Here is a 13,433-nt window from a genome sequence, read left to right on the forward strand (position 1 = left end):
TTATTTATTTTTTATTTATTTATTTGTTTGCTTATTTTTTATTGTTAGAAATATTTATCATTACAATATTATTATTTGTAAGAAAATTATTCAAATACTTATGATTAGTTTTTTATGAAAGTGAATAAGTGTTTTCAGAGGATTTGTACACAACAAATGTGCCAGCAGAAGTACAGTTGTATTGTATTTGTTTTATTGTGTCACTTGCTTTCAACCATGCAGGAACTGAAAGGGGAACTGAAAATAAACTTTTGGTTTATGATTATAATTTGCAACCTGAACAAAGCCAAACAAAAGATTGAAAAGATATCAGACAAATGCTTAAAGCTGATTGCAGTCATAAAAAACAAATGCTTTGGGAAGCCCCTTTTCCCTGTCCCACCATTTTTGTGTATCCTTCCTAGCTGTGATCTTCTGGGCAGAAATATAAGCTTGTGTATATTAAGTGTGCTAGAATGAGTGTGTGGATCCGGCCGATGTGTGGATCTAAACAATTGCACAGTGAGGAATCATTCATCAGTGCAGCTGACTCGACAACAGATTCCCGGCTCTCATGTGACTTGTCCTTGTCCTCTAAATTAGACACAATCTGGGTCCATGTAGGAGGTGTGGTGAGAGCTGGACCATAGGCAGCGAGTGATAACGGCCAACAAAGGCCAAACAGGCCCGGTGACATCATAATAAGCACAGGCTTATCTCTTATAAACAGCCTTGGTCTTAAATAACTCATTCAATAAAACAACCGAAAGCTCTGATACCTATTAATGCAAAGTTCAGCACCTTGAGTAAAGAGAGAAAAGACAATAGCAGGTTTTATCTGGTACCTGGTCACATGTTGGTAACGTTTTGGATTTCCTGCAGTTTTGATCAAGTTGCTGTAGATTTCCTTGAAATCTTGTTTTTAGTAAGTTCTCAGTGGTCATTATGCTGAATAAATGTATCAGAAAAACAAATTCCTAGAGTTGACCTGTCTGTTGAGGGAGAGGCGAGCTGTGTAATGACTCCCCAAGCTCTGGCATGTGTGGCAGCTGGCGCTGGGCACCTGGACCAGCCCTGAAACCAGAGCTGCACGCGGGCATCTCGCCCAGTGCATCAGTGGGCCTGCACTGCCAGCCTTCATAAGTGAAATTAAGCACATTTTATAAAAAAAAATGTCTAGAAGGCTAATAATGTCTGTCTCCAGTGTGTAAGATGCCAACTGAATTTGCTGCTATTCAGACACGTTGCATGGCACATAGTAGATGTTAATAATGAAAAATGAGGCATTTGGATTCTTCCTTGGGATAGTGCTCCCAGAAGGCATTTTTCATGTTGTTTCAAACCCATATGATGTCCTTTTTTTCCTGTGTAACACAACAGAAGATATTTTGAGGAATGTTTGACTGTTTTTCTCCATACAGTGAAAGTTGATGGGGACCAAAACAACATTGAAAAAAATAAATAAATTAAAAAACACTGGGACATTTTTCAAAATTGTATGTTTATTTGTGTTCTGCAGAAGAAATAAATGCAGGCAGATTTTTTTCCCCCAAATATATTTACATTTTTTTTTATTTATTTATTTGTTTAGTTCTTTTTGTTTTAAATGTTCATATTTATTTTTTGTTTAGTTTTATTTATTTGTTTCAGTGATGTTTTTAATGCTAATTTGTGGGTGTCAGAAAAATTGATTTATTTTTAGTGTTTTATTAATGAAATGTGTTTCCAGTCCACTGTGTAAGATACACACATGAAATAAAAATCATTCACGTTTAGAATGACCTCAGGTTTCAGTTTGTTCTTATTTTTAGGCTTTTATTCGTTTCTTGTTTGTTTTTGTTTATTTGTTAATTTGTGGATGTGGAGCATGTTCACAGTGTAAGAAATAAAAATCATACAGGTTTGGAACATAAGGTTGAGTAAGTGATGACAAAACTGTTTAAGACGGGGAGGTTAAACTCCTATTACATTTCTGAACTCCATTTGCTGAATTTTCCGTAAACATTCAGAAACCTTGTGATACCACTGTTTAAAATAAATACTATAGTAACAGCAGTGTTTTGTGGCTTGAGTACGACAATTCTAACATGGCCTTGGGATACAAGTTACATGACACCAGTGTTTTCAATATAGTGTCATGTCCACTCTTGTGTCTCCAATCAGACTGTGTAGTGATCCTGATCTGCTGTTCTTTCCAGTGCCAGATCGCTTCACCACAGCTTTTTTTTTTCTTTTTTCTGTAATTGGTTGTTGGATTCTCAGTGGGCCGATTAAATGAGGGCAGTCTCATTTTCAGCTTCTCATTAACCAGCAAGAACAATTCTGCCTCTGTCTCTGTTGCGTTCACAGAGAGCCTCATTCAAGCTTCCTGAACTTTCTGAAACAACACTCTGTAATCTGTCTTTGATAAAGGCCTTCAAATGCGATCACTTCTTTCTCTCAGGAAACCTCTCTGCCGGAGTTTTCTGTCCTCATTGTAAATCATCTATCGGAATTATGTTTACACAAGTTTGTCAGGAGATTCTGTTGACAGAGGTCGAGGGAATTGTGTGGGTGGGTCTAGTTTGAAGGCTTTGCCGGCTCTCATTGGTTCTAAAGTTTCAGGGGGCGGGGCTTACAGCTTCAGAGCCTCTAAGAAGCAGTGAGTGTGACACTTTCCTGAAGCAACATTATCAGAAATATGCATTAGATAATAGTGAGTTGTTTAAAAGGACAATGAGAGAGATTGAGCTGAGATTGCAACCTTAACTGGATTTTTGTTTGCTTTTCCTATAGAACCTGGACCGCAAGACACACTTTTGCACTTTGCTGCAAAGCGCGGGCTACGCAAGGTAGCACTGTTTCTCCTGCAGCAACCTGGAGGAAGAGAGGCCCTCCGACTTCGTAACAAACAGGGTCGTACGCCGGCCAGGGTCGCCCAGAAGAAAGGCCACACGCAGCTCCAGAAACTGCTGACGGAGTAAGTGTGCAAGAAAATTATATCATTAACCAGTATATTTGACTAGTTTTTAAGTAACCTTTTAGTATACAAGGCCTTCCATTGTCGAGGACAATATCTGAAGGCTCCCCAAAATATTTCTGATACTTCAGCTATAATGACAAAGAGGATTATTTTGAGAGTTTTTATTTACAGAAACAGAGCGGCAATGTATGTTAAAATACATAATTAGAAAAATGTTCAAATTCAGGTCCATAATCCCAATAACTGAATGTTCTTCATGGTTTACCTTTTTTATTACTGGTGAATTACTTCAAGTTTGTAATTCCATGGGTTTAATTTAACATATCTATATTATATATAATATTTATTATTATTGTAACACCTTAAATGAGTCCTGAGAATTGCCTGAGAAATATATGTAATGATTATTTTTGCCTTGTTCTTTTGTAAAACTAATACAAACATGGATTTGAGACTAATTCATACAGCCACTGTTGATTGTTATTATTGTCCCCCTTGATCTATGAAATCTGATCAGATTAATGCCAAGAAAAGGCCACAGACTTTATCAAACAGAACGGACGCTGTAACCTTTGAAATGCCTTAAACAAATACAGCTTTATCAAATGTGTTGCTCTCAAACATAAAAAGTTAAGTCACACTCGTAAAGGTAAAGTTTTTATTTTTCAAATGTCCTAAACACCCCTGGGGTCAGCCAAACAGATCTGTTGATGCAATGCTTGTATTGCACTGGTTTAGATTCTCAAAAAGAACGATGTTAGACTGAGTTAAAGCTATTAAAGCAATGACTTTTATCATGTAAATGAGGCAAGATATAGTGTTGTGTTCTGAAGAAAGGAGGATGTTGAAATGTGGGGGAGATAAGAGCAAAGCACAAGGACAGGCCATGTGGCTCTGAGCTCTTTGTAAACAGTTAAAGCCACATAAGCTTTTTAAAGCAAGCCTTTGTGATCTGCAGCAGAAGCCTTTTTTAAACCAGCATGATCCTGTCTATAGATTTACTCAGTAAAATGGCATTACCTGTACCTGTGTAACACAAACGTTTACCTTTATTAGTTTCCTCCAGTCAGTGCTCTTCACAGTCTATGGCTAGCAAACCTGCTTGGGACTGGTTCCATATGTTTCCCTACTTGACTACAGGTCTCACCTTTAAAGCTTTGCTCATATATTTATGATATATGAGTGGGAGAACTGGTAGACATATGCTCGATTTGACCCCCCCCCCCTTTTTTTTTTCTCAAAGTTAATCAGATGTATACCCATGACTTTATGTCTATTAAATTAGATTTGAATCCAAGCCTATACATGTGACAGTCAGGCTAAATAATTATATTAATACTAGAGAGATGCGACACACTAGGAACCATTTCGTGTTAGCTGCGTCACCCAGACTGATGTCTACTGGGTCACTGGCTGCCCAGCTTTGGTAAAGCCAGTGAAATGTGATCACAGACAGAAGGATAGAGGAGAGACCAGAGCTAGCGTGTGATCTGTGCTCTCTGGATTCAAGGGTCTGTTATAGAAGGCCGTTAAGTGCTTTGGTTTAGTGCCTCATTTAAAGCAAGTGTACTGAACCACAGCACACCCTTAGATGTTGCCTCAAATCTTTCCATCAAAGCTCATGGTATTTTGTTGGTGGTTTCAATTATACATGAGTTTGAACATATCTAAATATCGTTACCATTTTATGTCATTATGTTGTATTTATAGATTAATCGGTTCAGTTAGTGATAGAAGACAATCAGCAGTTATACAGGATGAATTGTTCAGCTCTCCAATCCTTAAGAGTTCAGCCTTTCATCACATCTGTCATTTGGCTAATGCTCAGGCTGCTTAAAATATTCCTCTCAGGTCTGCATGTCCTTAAGAGCTTCTCCTTTTCACTTTGCACTCTTTAGTTTCCAATGAATGATGTCACAGTGTTGCCATGGATACCATTTTGGACCTTTGATACACAGCAGGTGAAAACAGTTCCTGTTGTTACCCATGTGTCAGGGCTCTGGGGACAAGCTGAGCTACTTACAAACACAAAAAGACAAACAGTTGCACATTTTCTCTTTTGAAAGCTTGTAGCGTTTTCGGTCTGATGATTGATTGCTACGATACATAATGTTCAGTCGTGTGTCCGCCTTAAATCTATTTACTGCTTGTTTGACATGTTGACACTGCCACCAGGAACTTAAATTTCACCTTTAATGTAATCACACTGTTTCTCTCTCCCTACACAAGAAAAAAGCAGAACAGGTTTTTACACTAGTGAGAATGAGTTTTTCGTGTCTTTGTCTAAAGAAACAATGAAATTCTTGTTGTTCGAGCTCATTGTGGCATTGTACAGGATTCAGACCTGTTTTAAATTTGGCTACGATGTTTAAACGAGTAATTTTTCACACTTGAGATTCTCTGTTCTCCACGGTAACCTCAATCAGTATTGTGCATTACTTCACAACCTCTGTAGGTGTGCTGGGTGTGGCCTTGCTGATTCAGTGCCTCGAGACTGGGTGTTCTCAAAGTTTGCTGTGTTTGTGTTGGGCAGGGTTGACAAGCTGCCTGAGTTGGAGACGAAAACATCCAAGTGGCGTTACCCAGAAGGCAGAGTTCTGCGACACCACCCCAAGCTAAACACTTACACCCTGACGTTAGAGGATTTGCCAGGGAGTCCCCCACCTAGCCTTCAGTGTGATGTGGAGGAGCTCCAATGCCTCATTCAGTCACATCAGAAGGTGAGTCAGTGATTTTAAAGCGCTCTATGGCAGTAGGTGGGTCCTATTTTCTTGCTCTGCCACTTTAAGATTGTCACAGTGATATTTCCAGCTGGGTACGATCAGCAGGGATGTTTGGTTTTGTGGTAGAACACTGCAGGAGGGGTAGCTATCTGTGACTAAAGGAAATGACTAAATGCAGATCACAAACTAGACTGTCTCTTTTTATCTCTGTGCACGCACTCTCGCTCTGTTTCTCTGGGTGAATGTTTAATGTCAGTTTTAATGAGGGCTGTATAGGGCATGATGCTTTATTTAATAGCTGTTTTTGAACTTTGTTTATTCAGGAAGATCCTCCGCCACAGCATAAGCCAGCACTGCTGATTCTTAACCCGAACTCCACTGATAGAACAGAGCCTGTTGACTGCCTACCGGTCAATTCACTGGAACCTGAGCATCAGGAACCCAACTCTGAAAAAGAAGAAACCTGTGAATCGAACAGCTTTGCTGTTGAGGATGGACTGTGTATTCATCAAAACGGCACAGGAGATCATGTCCAATCACAGGATGGGGAGGTGGAGCTTGACCCGCCAGCTGTAGGAGACATTGGGAAGGCGTCAGATAAGGCTGACTGTTCGCAGAAGCGGGTAGAAGGCGATTCTGTGACTTTCAGTGCCCCTTCCTGTGGAAACCAGCGGGAGGAAGCTGATATAGAACTCTGCGTAATCAGTGCCAAACAGGGGGCTGCTTCACAGCCTGATAAAGGGAACCAAGAAGAGCAGGAGGCTTGCCAGAGGAGTTTACAGACTGAAAAAGACGCTAAATCTGGCAACCTTGAGTCCCAAGACATGGGCCAAGCACAATCTCAGGGTCTCCTCCCCACGGAAACTAGTCAACCTTCACAAAGAGAGGAGGAGAGCGAGGGGAGTGCTGATCTTAGTTGGCGAGGGGACTTACCAGAGGAAAGGGAAGGGGAGATGAGTAGCAGCCAGGAAATAGGCTTAAACTCTAAAGCACTTTCTTCCCATGATCCAGAGGAAAACGGTCAGCATGACGAAAAGTTTGAGCCCAAGCTGCCTACGGAATGCTCGGTGGGAACAGATGAAGCTAAATTGACTTTAATTCAGGTAAATTCTGAGGTTACCTCGTCCGTACGAAACGATGAAGCTCTTATTTCTGATGGTGTTGACAAGCCACATGGTAGCCTAGAGACAGAGACAGGAAATCTTAGCGAGCACACCAACGTCAAGGCTGAGTCAGTTTCTGGTTTGGTAACGGATGAGGTTAGCATAAAGCAGAACTCTGGATTAAGCATTTCAGAAGGTGGTCCTTTGGAATTGTTAAGTCTCCAGCCAAACATGGCACCAGGACCAGTGCATAAGGTTCGACGAGGGCTCTCACCCGTTCCTGAGACTTCTCACGAAGGTCCTGCTGTGGAGCCCTTGTCTGAGACTACAGAAGTTTTTCAACAGCCACACCAAGTCTCACAATCTTCAGAAACCGCATTAGAATGTCAGGAGATTTTGAATGACTCAGACTGTGACATCAGTGCTGTAGCAGGGGTTTCTGTTGGCATCATTGCGGAGGTTGCATCTTGCCAGATTGCTGGGTCTCTACCTGATGGAAGCAAGGAGGAGGAAACCCCTAATGAGAGGATAAACCACCCTAAGGAGATCTTTGAAGAGCAGGAATCAATTAATGACACTGTTGTCTCACCGTTGGATGACAAATCAAAATCTTCTGATGAATCTTCTCTGCCTGTTGACTCTGAAGCCTTTATTGTAAGTGATTTACAACAGGATGCGTCTACGATACTGTCTTCTGAACATTGCGGAGTTGATATAATCAAAGGAACTACTTTTGGGGGAAAAGATGGATCTGAAACATTTGTTCAGCCAGACTCTACATCCAACCTGGTTGAGCAGATTCCTGAGGGAGATTCTGGTGATACCACAAATGAAAATCAAATTTGTGAGCCAGGGGAACCATTGGTTCTAGTTTCCACTTTACAAGGTGAACCGGGATTTAAGGATGTTGCTCCAGATGACACTCTACAGGAAAGGGAAATTGACTCCACTTCACAGGACACAATCAACAAGCTCCTTGATCTGCCGGAAATCACACACAATGATTGTCCTGAATCCAATAAACAGGTCCAACTCCCAGAATCCTCCAAAGAGAGTGCAAACACACCATCAGAACCTACTGCTGAATGTGTGAATGACCTTGACCTGTCTTGTGGATCACCCCTAACAGAAAGTCAAGGCAGCAGACCTTCTGAGACCCCCTTCACTGATGGAGTAAAGATCTCTGCTGTAATTCCTGGTGGGGATGAATGTGTTGACATGGCTACCGATATGTGCGAGACGACTGTCTCCGGGGACAGCCCATGCTCTCCCATGGTAACCAGCAGTGGTTCAGCTCTGAAAAGCTCCTCCATGTCTGACCCACTCAATGCCTCATCCTCAACAGCTGAGCTCACTTCCCCTTTGGATATTAATAGTGGATCGCACCAGGATTTGGAACACACTTCCCCAGTGGATATAGACAATGGTTTGTCTGAGGAACTGCAGCCTTCAGAAACACCTGAGAGCCTGAATGGATTACATCAAGATACACCTGATTGTTTGATGAATCACAGTGAAACTCTTCAGCAGTGTGCAGAGGAACCACATGTCGAAAAAATGACGGGTAATGTATTTTTATTTATCATTCTGTCAGTGCTGGCTGTGTAAACAATTATTTTAGGGAATCTGATGCTATTAGATAAAGCTACTTTTTACTGTCATCCTGTGTAAAAAGTCTGAAACTTTGTGCTGCTTCAAAATGAAGTATGTTTGTCATGTAATTCCAATTAGATTGTTTACAGCTTAAGCTAATTTGTCATTGGCTTCATTGTCTTCTGATACATGCTTGTGTGTGTGTGTGTATGTGAATACAATGGTGTTTGCCTTATAAAAATAGTTCTGTCATTTGAAACAAAGCTCGATCAGCGGTTTAGGATTCCATCCGGAAGGGAAAAACCTTCCTTGTCATTCAGGTAACAGTGTTAATAGGGAGTGTTTGCAAATGATAATGTGTATTTACAGCACATTGTATCATGGCAACCTGGTGATGTCAGCTCTGCCTCACATCATTGAATGAAAACAGTTGAAAGATTGTATTGTGGACATTTTTTTTTTACAATGTAGACGCCCAGCTCTTTTCCACATGGATGAGAATTCAGCATTGTTCTACTAATAGCTGCTTACTGTATGTGTTATTTATATCACATCCATGGAGGTGCTGATCTCAGTTGGAATGGAGGAATAAGTCACTTCCTTTTATCAAAACATGGGGTTAAAAACATATCTAAATGGCCTTATCACGATTTGTTATTTTCTGAGTAAACACAGAAATGTTCGCTCTTCGGGCATGAATCAGCAGATGAGTTAATGAATTATGTATTGATTTTTTAGAAGTGCCCATTAAAATTCACACATGAATTTCCTTGAAACTGTGAGTTTCACTTATTTACCTGAAGCGTTTTGTTGTTTATGCATGCACAAAAAACTAGCCTCATCATCTACAGTAAGTTTGACAGAATGGCAAAGCAATTACTTTTAAAATGTAAAAGTCTAATTTCAGTTAAAATTATAAATGTCCTCTTTCTTGATTGCATCTCACAGATGACAGTGCTTTAGCAGAGGATGCGGTGGACGGACACCAAGACTCCTCAGTAGACATAGCGAATTCTGAAGTGGTGAGTATTCTTTGGCTATTTTCCTCAACCTGCCATCCACTAAATAAATCATTAACATTTAGACCTCTTGGTATGATTCACTCAGAGTTTGCGTCCAGCCACCCTGAATTCTCAGTAGTTAGGAAAGTAGTAGTTTCCTGAAAGTCTCCACTGAGCAGAAAGTCAGCGATGTTTTGAACCTGACCTTCTGTCATAAATCTGATTTCTCCGCCTGGTTGCTGAAAGTGCCTCAGCGTTCTGACGCAGGTTTTAGTTGGAACTGCTGAACTGTGTCTCATAAGGTCAAACTAGCAGATATGGGAACACTGCCACCCTACAGCTCACACTGTGGTTGTGTGTGTGTGTGCGCTGCCCTTTTCTCATGGAGGAAGGATGACCTCACCCTGAACACCTTTTTTTTCCCAGTTGTGTGTCAGAGGGATGATATCAGTGGCGAGAAAACAGAGAGAGGAAGGGAAGATGTGATAGCTTGGGTGTTTATGTGGGCCAGCAAGAGTGATAAAGTGAGATGACTATCTAAAGTCTTTGGAAGTTTCCGATTAGAAGGAAGTAACTCCAGTCCTTTATTTTGTCATCTTCCTGTCCTGGAATCCCTATTGTTTTGACTGTTTCCTGTGTCTCCCAGTTTTGTTTTGGAGTACCTGATATGATCTAAAATTATTGCTGAGGATTTGAAAGATAAAGTTAAAACTTTTGGTACAGTATCTAAAGGCCCATTCATGCCAAAAAATATGTACTGTAATGATAACTGCAGCTATAAAGTTCTTCTAATCATTCTAATTCTTGAGAACTGGAAATGAGAATAGGGAAGTCCGCACCACAGCTATAACCATATCATTAAAATCACTTTCAGATTTTTTTTCTAGCTAATGAATGATTAAAAACATTGACAATGGGACAGAATTCACCTGACTTTAAAGAGCTCGGCATACAACACAACAGAATGCCATCATCTGATGGTGTGGATGCTATCGCTACAGTTATCATTTTTGGTGTGAATGGGCCATAAAGCGATGCAAGCTGACACGTGTTTGCTAGCATGTTGCAGCTAGCATCTTTGTTTTGATTGTAGTGCTCTCAAGCATGAGAGGTGAAATGATCTTTTTCTCGTAAGTGATATTACTGAGTGTCATAATGGGTTTTCATTTATTCTGAGGAGACACTTGCAGAGACACCTTTCGTCTTCAAACAAATTAGCAGAGAATGCTAAGTCTCATTTTTTTTTTTAAAACCATTAGCTGCATTCTTCCAGTTTTATTTGAATCTAAACCCAAATAAAAAAAAAAAAAAAACCAACACAAAATAAATTACTATCTTATTTAAACAAACCCTTTTCTGGCTTCTATTGTCAAGGTAGCTTCTGGGTTGCCTCTGAAATCAAGTTACATTTACACTTATCTGCAGTCTGGCATGCAGACTTGGAACGCATCATGAGGTTGTATAGCTACATTGTCAGCATTTGAAAGAAATTACACTCTGGAACATTCTATCTTAAGAGACTCTTAAGATAAGAGCAGAGGCCACATTTAAAGAGCATCCCAACTTTGACTAGCATGCTAACTTTATCATTGCTTGTCCAATACAAAGCACAAGAAAGCCGGGGTTCTTAATAGCGGTGCTTGCTAAAGCAGTATTATAATTTCCATGTTTTTAAAATGAATGTATAAAACAATTTTGTAGTGTTTTTTTTTTGTACATTTTCACTTTTGTTGTCATTCTGTCATATTTCTGATGAATAAATAAAAAATAGGTCAGTACACTTAAATCAAATCACAATATAGACTAGTGTCTGTGAATCCATTACATAGGCCTATGTTTGTCAAATCAATATAAGTGTTTGATCACCACATTTGAGTTTATATTCTATATACAGTACCAGACAAAAGTTTGGAGACAGGAATGGGAAGGGTGTCTAAACTTTTGACTATACTGTACTGTAATATAGCCTACACATAAAGAATATCAGGCGATATATCGATATCGGTCTTTTTTACTTCCTAATATCGGTATCGGCATCGGCCCCCAAAAAAACCCATATCGGTCAGCCTCTAATTATTATGCAGTTTTTTGTAATTGTTTTTTTTTTTTTTTTAAACAAAGACGAATTAATCATTCACATAAGACCAGAAACATGCTTTCTGAACATAAATGGAATCATTTTTGAATGCATTTCATCCTGCACTCCTGATGGGTAATGGGTGGTTTGGCTGTTTTTAGCTTATTATCCTGTGGTGTCTAGAGCGCTGTGGCTCCCTCTTGTGTTAGGATGCGATATAACTCCATCCAGATGTGCACTGAGCTGTCTAGTAGTCTACATATGTGTTAGAAAGAGGGACAAGGGCAAAAAAAACACAGACTGTAGCCTCAATATGCCACCAGCAGCATGAGGGTTTCTTTGTCTCTCTTTATCTGTCCTCATGCAGCAGGCAAGATGCACTGTGGGAACCCCTTTAAAGGAGTTGCTTTTTCACTAAACATCCAACCAATAAACCACACAAGCCAACCCTGGGAAACGCCTTAGCGCACACTCACAAACACACACGCAAACACAATTCCAGCATCTAGTGTCTTGGAAAAAGGGACAAGGCTGCTTTTCAAGCACTGGAATGTGAAGTGTAAGAATGGCGTGATGTTGAAGAAAAGCGAAGGGCTGGTGTTGGTGTAGTGGGAGGGTTGAAGACACCGCTGAGGCTGGTCTAGATCCACACACACTCCTTCCATTCATGCATCTGTTTGTTGGCTCCGCCAATGATGGAAATATCCTTTGTTTTGTTCTCACTCAACTTCTAGGCTTCTGCGCGCCCCTTTCAAGTCATCCTCTTTTTTTCCCTCAGTCCATTATCCTTTGTTGTTCTCTCATTTCCAGCATTAGTTCTTCCAAAAAGTCATTTGCTCACCCTCATGTTGATTCAAACCCATATGGCTTTCTTCTGTGGAATGCAAAAGCAGCATATTTTAGTGCTTGACACTCTTTTCAATGCATTTAAAAGTTACACAAAAGCACCTTAACTATAATAGTGGGCTTTATAACTATATTTGAACTATATTTACGTCTCCTGAAATCGTAAGATACCTTTTTATGGCTGACTGATTTAAAAGGTCAAACAAACCTCAGAAGCATATGTATGGATTAATCATTTACTAAAAGATCTATACATTTGGAAAACAGATGAACAGATGAATTTCTCTTTAATGCCAACTTGTTATTCATAGCTAACCTTTTTTTTTCATTGAGCATTTATTGATTATGCCCGGACCACTGAGTTAGCGAGTGCGAGAATTCAAAAACCGGATCAGTCAGATTTGAGAATGAATCATTCAGACTAGTTTAGTGAATTGGATCAACTGATTCATTTAGAGACTTGATTTAAAAGAATTATTTATGATTATTTATGAATCATTCATGATTCGGATATCACTGCTTCTCTCTTGAACGTCAGTATTAACTTACAATATTGCACTCAACTCATATGGACCACTTTTAGGATGCTTTTATAACGTGTTTTTGTCATTTGCTTGTGTTCATTATATTGAAAAGAGCATCCAGGATATTATTGTATTTCACAAAACAGACATGAGGGAGAGTAAAAAAAACCAAAAAGACAATAAATTTTTTTTTTCATCGGATTGTTCATTTAAATCATAGATTGTGTTGGATTAGTGGTCTTGAGTGAAACGTAGGGAAAACATGCGCCAGGATCCCCACAAAGAGCCCTTGTTTCTCCTATCCCCTCCTCCACGGGATAATCACACGCATGCATGCAAACACACAGTAAAGATCAAATTGACTACGTCAGGACAACCTACACAGTTATCTGAATATCTGTTTATACTAAGTACAAGTAAGGATCTTAATGCTAAATGTGGAAAAGTGTATGAGACTTTAATTGAAGGTGTTTTTTGTGCTCAAGGTGTGTCTGTGTGACTATTTTGTGTGTTTACGTATAAAATTAATATTCCCACACTGTGACACTCTCATTATACTGTATGTTGGATGGAAACTCCCAAGCACATGTGGAAAAACAGTGCAGTTCGGCATGCATTGGTTCAA

General features: G+C 39.8%; 1 protein-coding gene across 1 annotated transcript in view; it reads left to right on the plus strand.

The window, feature by feature from the left end:
* LOC109084237 (A-kinase anchor protein 13-like) overlaps nt 1-13,433 on the plus strand; it is a 97,905-nt gene that overhangs the window by 36,787 nt on the left and 47,685 nt on the right. The window contains exons 5-8 of the mRNA XM_042715912.1: nt 2,755-2,938; nt 5,475-5,661; nt 5,988-8,331; nt 9,309-9,382. Coding sequence (XP_042571846.1) covers nt 2,755-2,938; nt 5,475-5,661; nt 5,988-8,331; nt 9,309-9,382 — 2,789 coding nt within the window. The remainder of the gene's footprint in view (nt 1-2,754; nt 2,939-5,474; nt 5,662-5,987; nt 8,332-9,308; nt 9,383-13,433) is intronic.

The sequence above is a fragment of the Cyprinus carpio genome, chromosome A25 (assembly GCF_018340385.1).
Source record: "Cyprinus carpio isolate SPL01 chromosome A25, ASM1834038v1, whole genome shotgun sequence".
In the NCBI taxonomy this organism is placed as follows: Eukaryota; Metazoa; Chordata; class Actinopteri; order Cypriniformes; family Cyprinidae; genus Cyprinus; species Cyprinus carpio.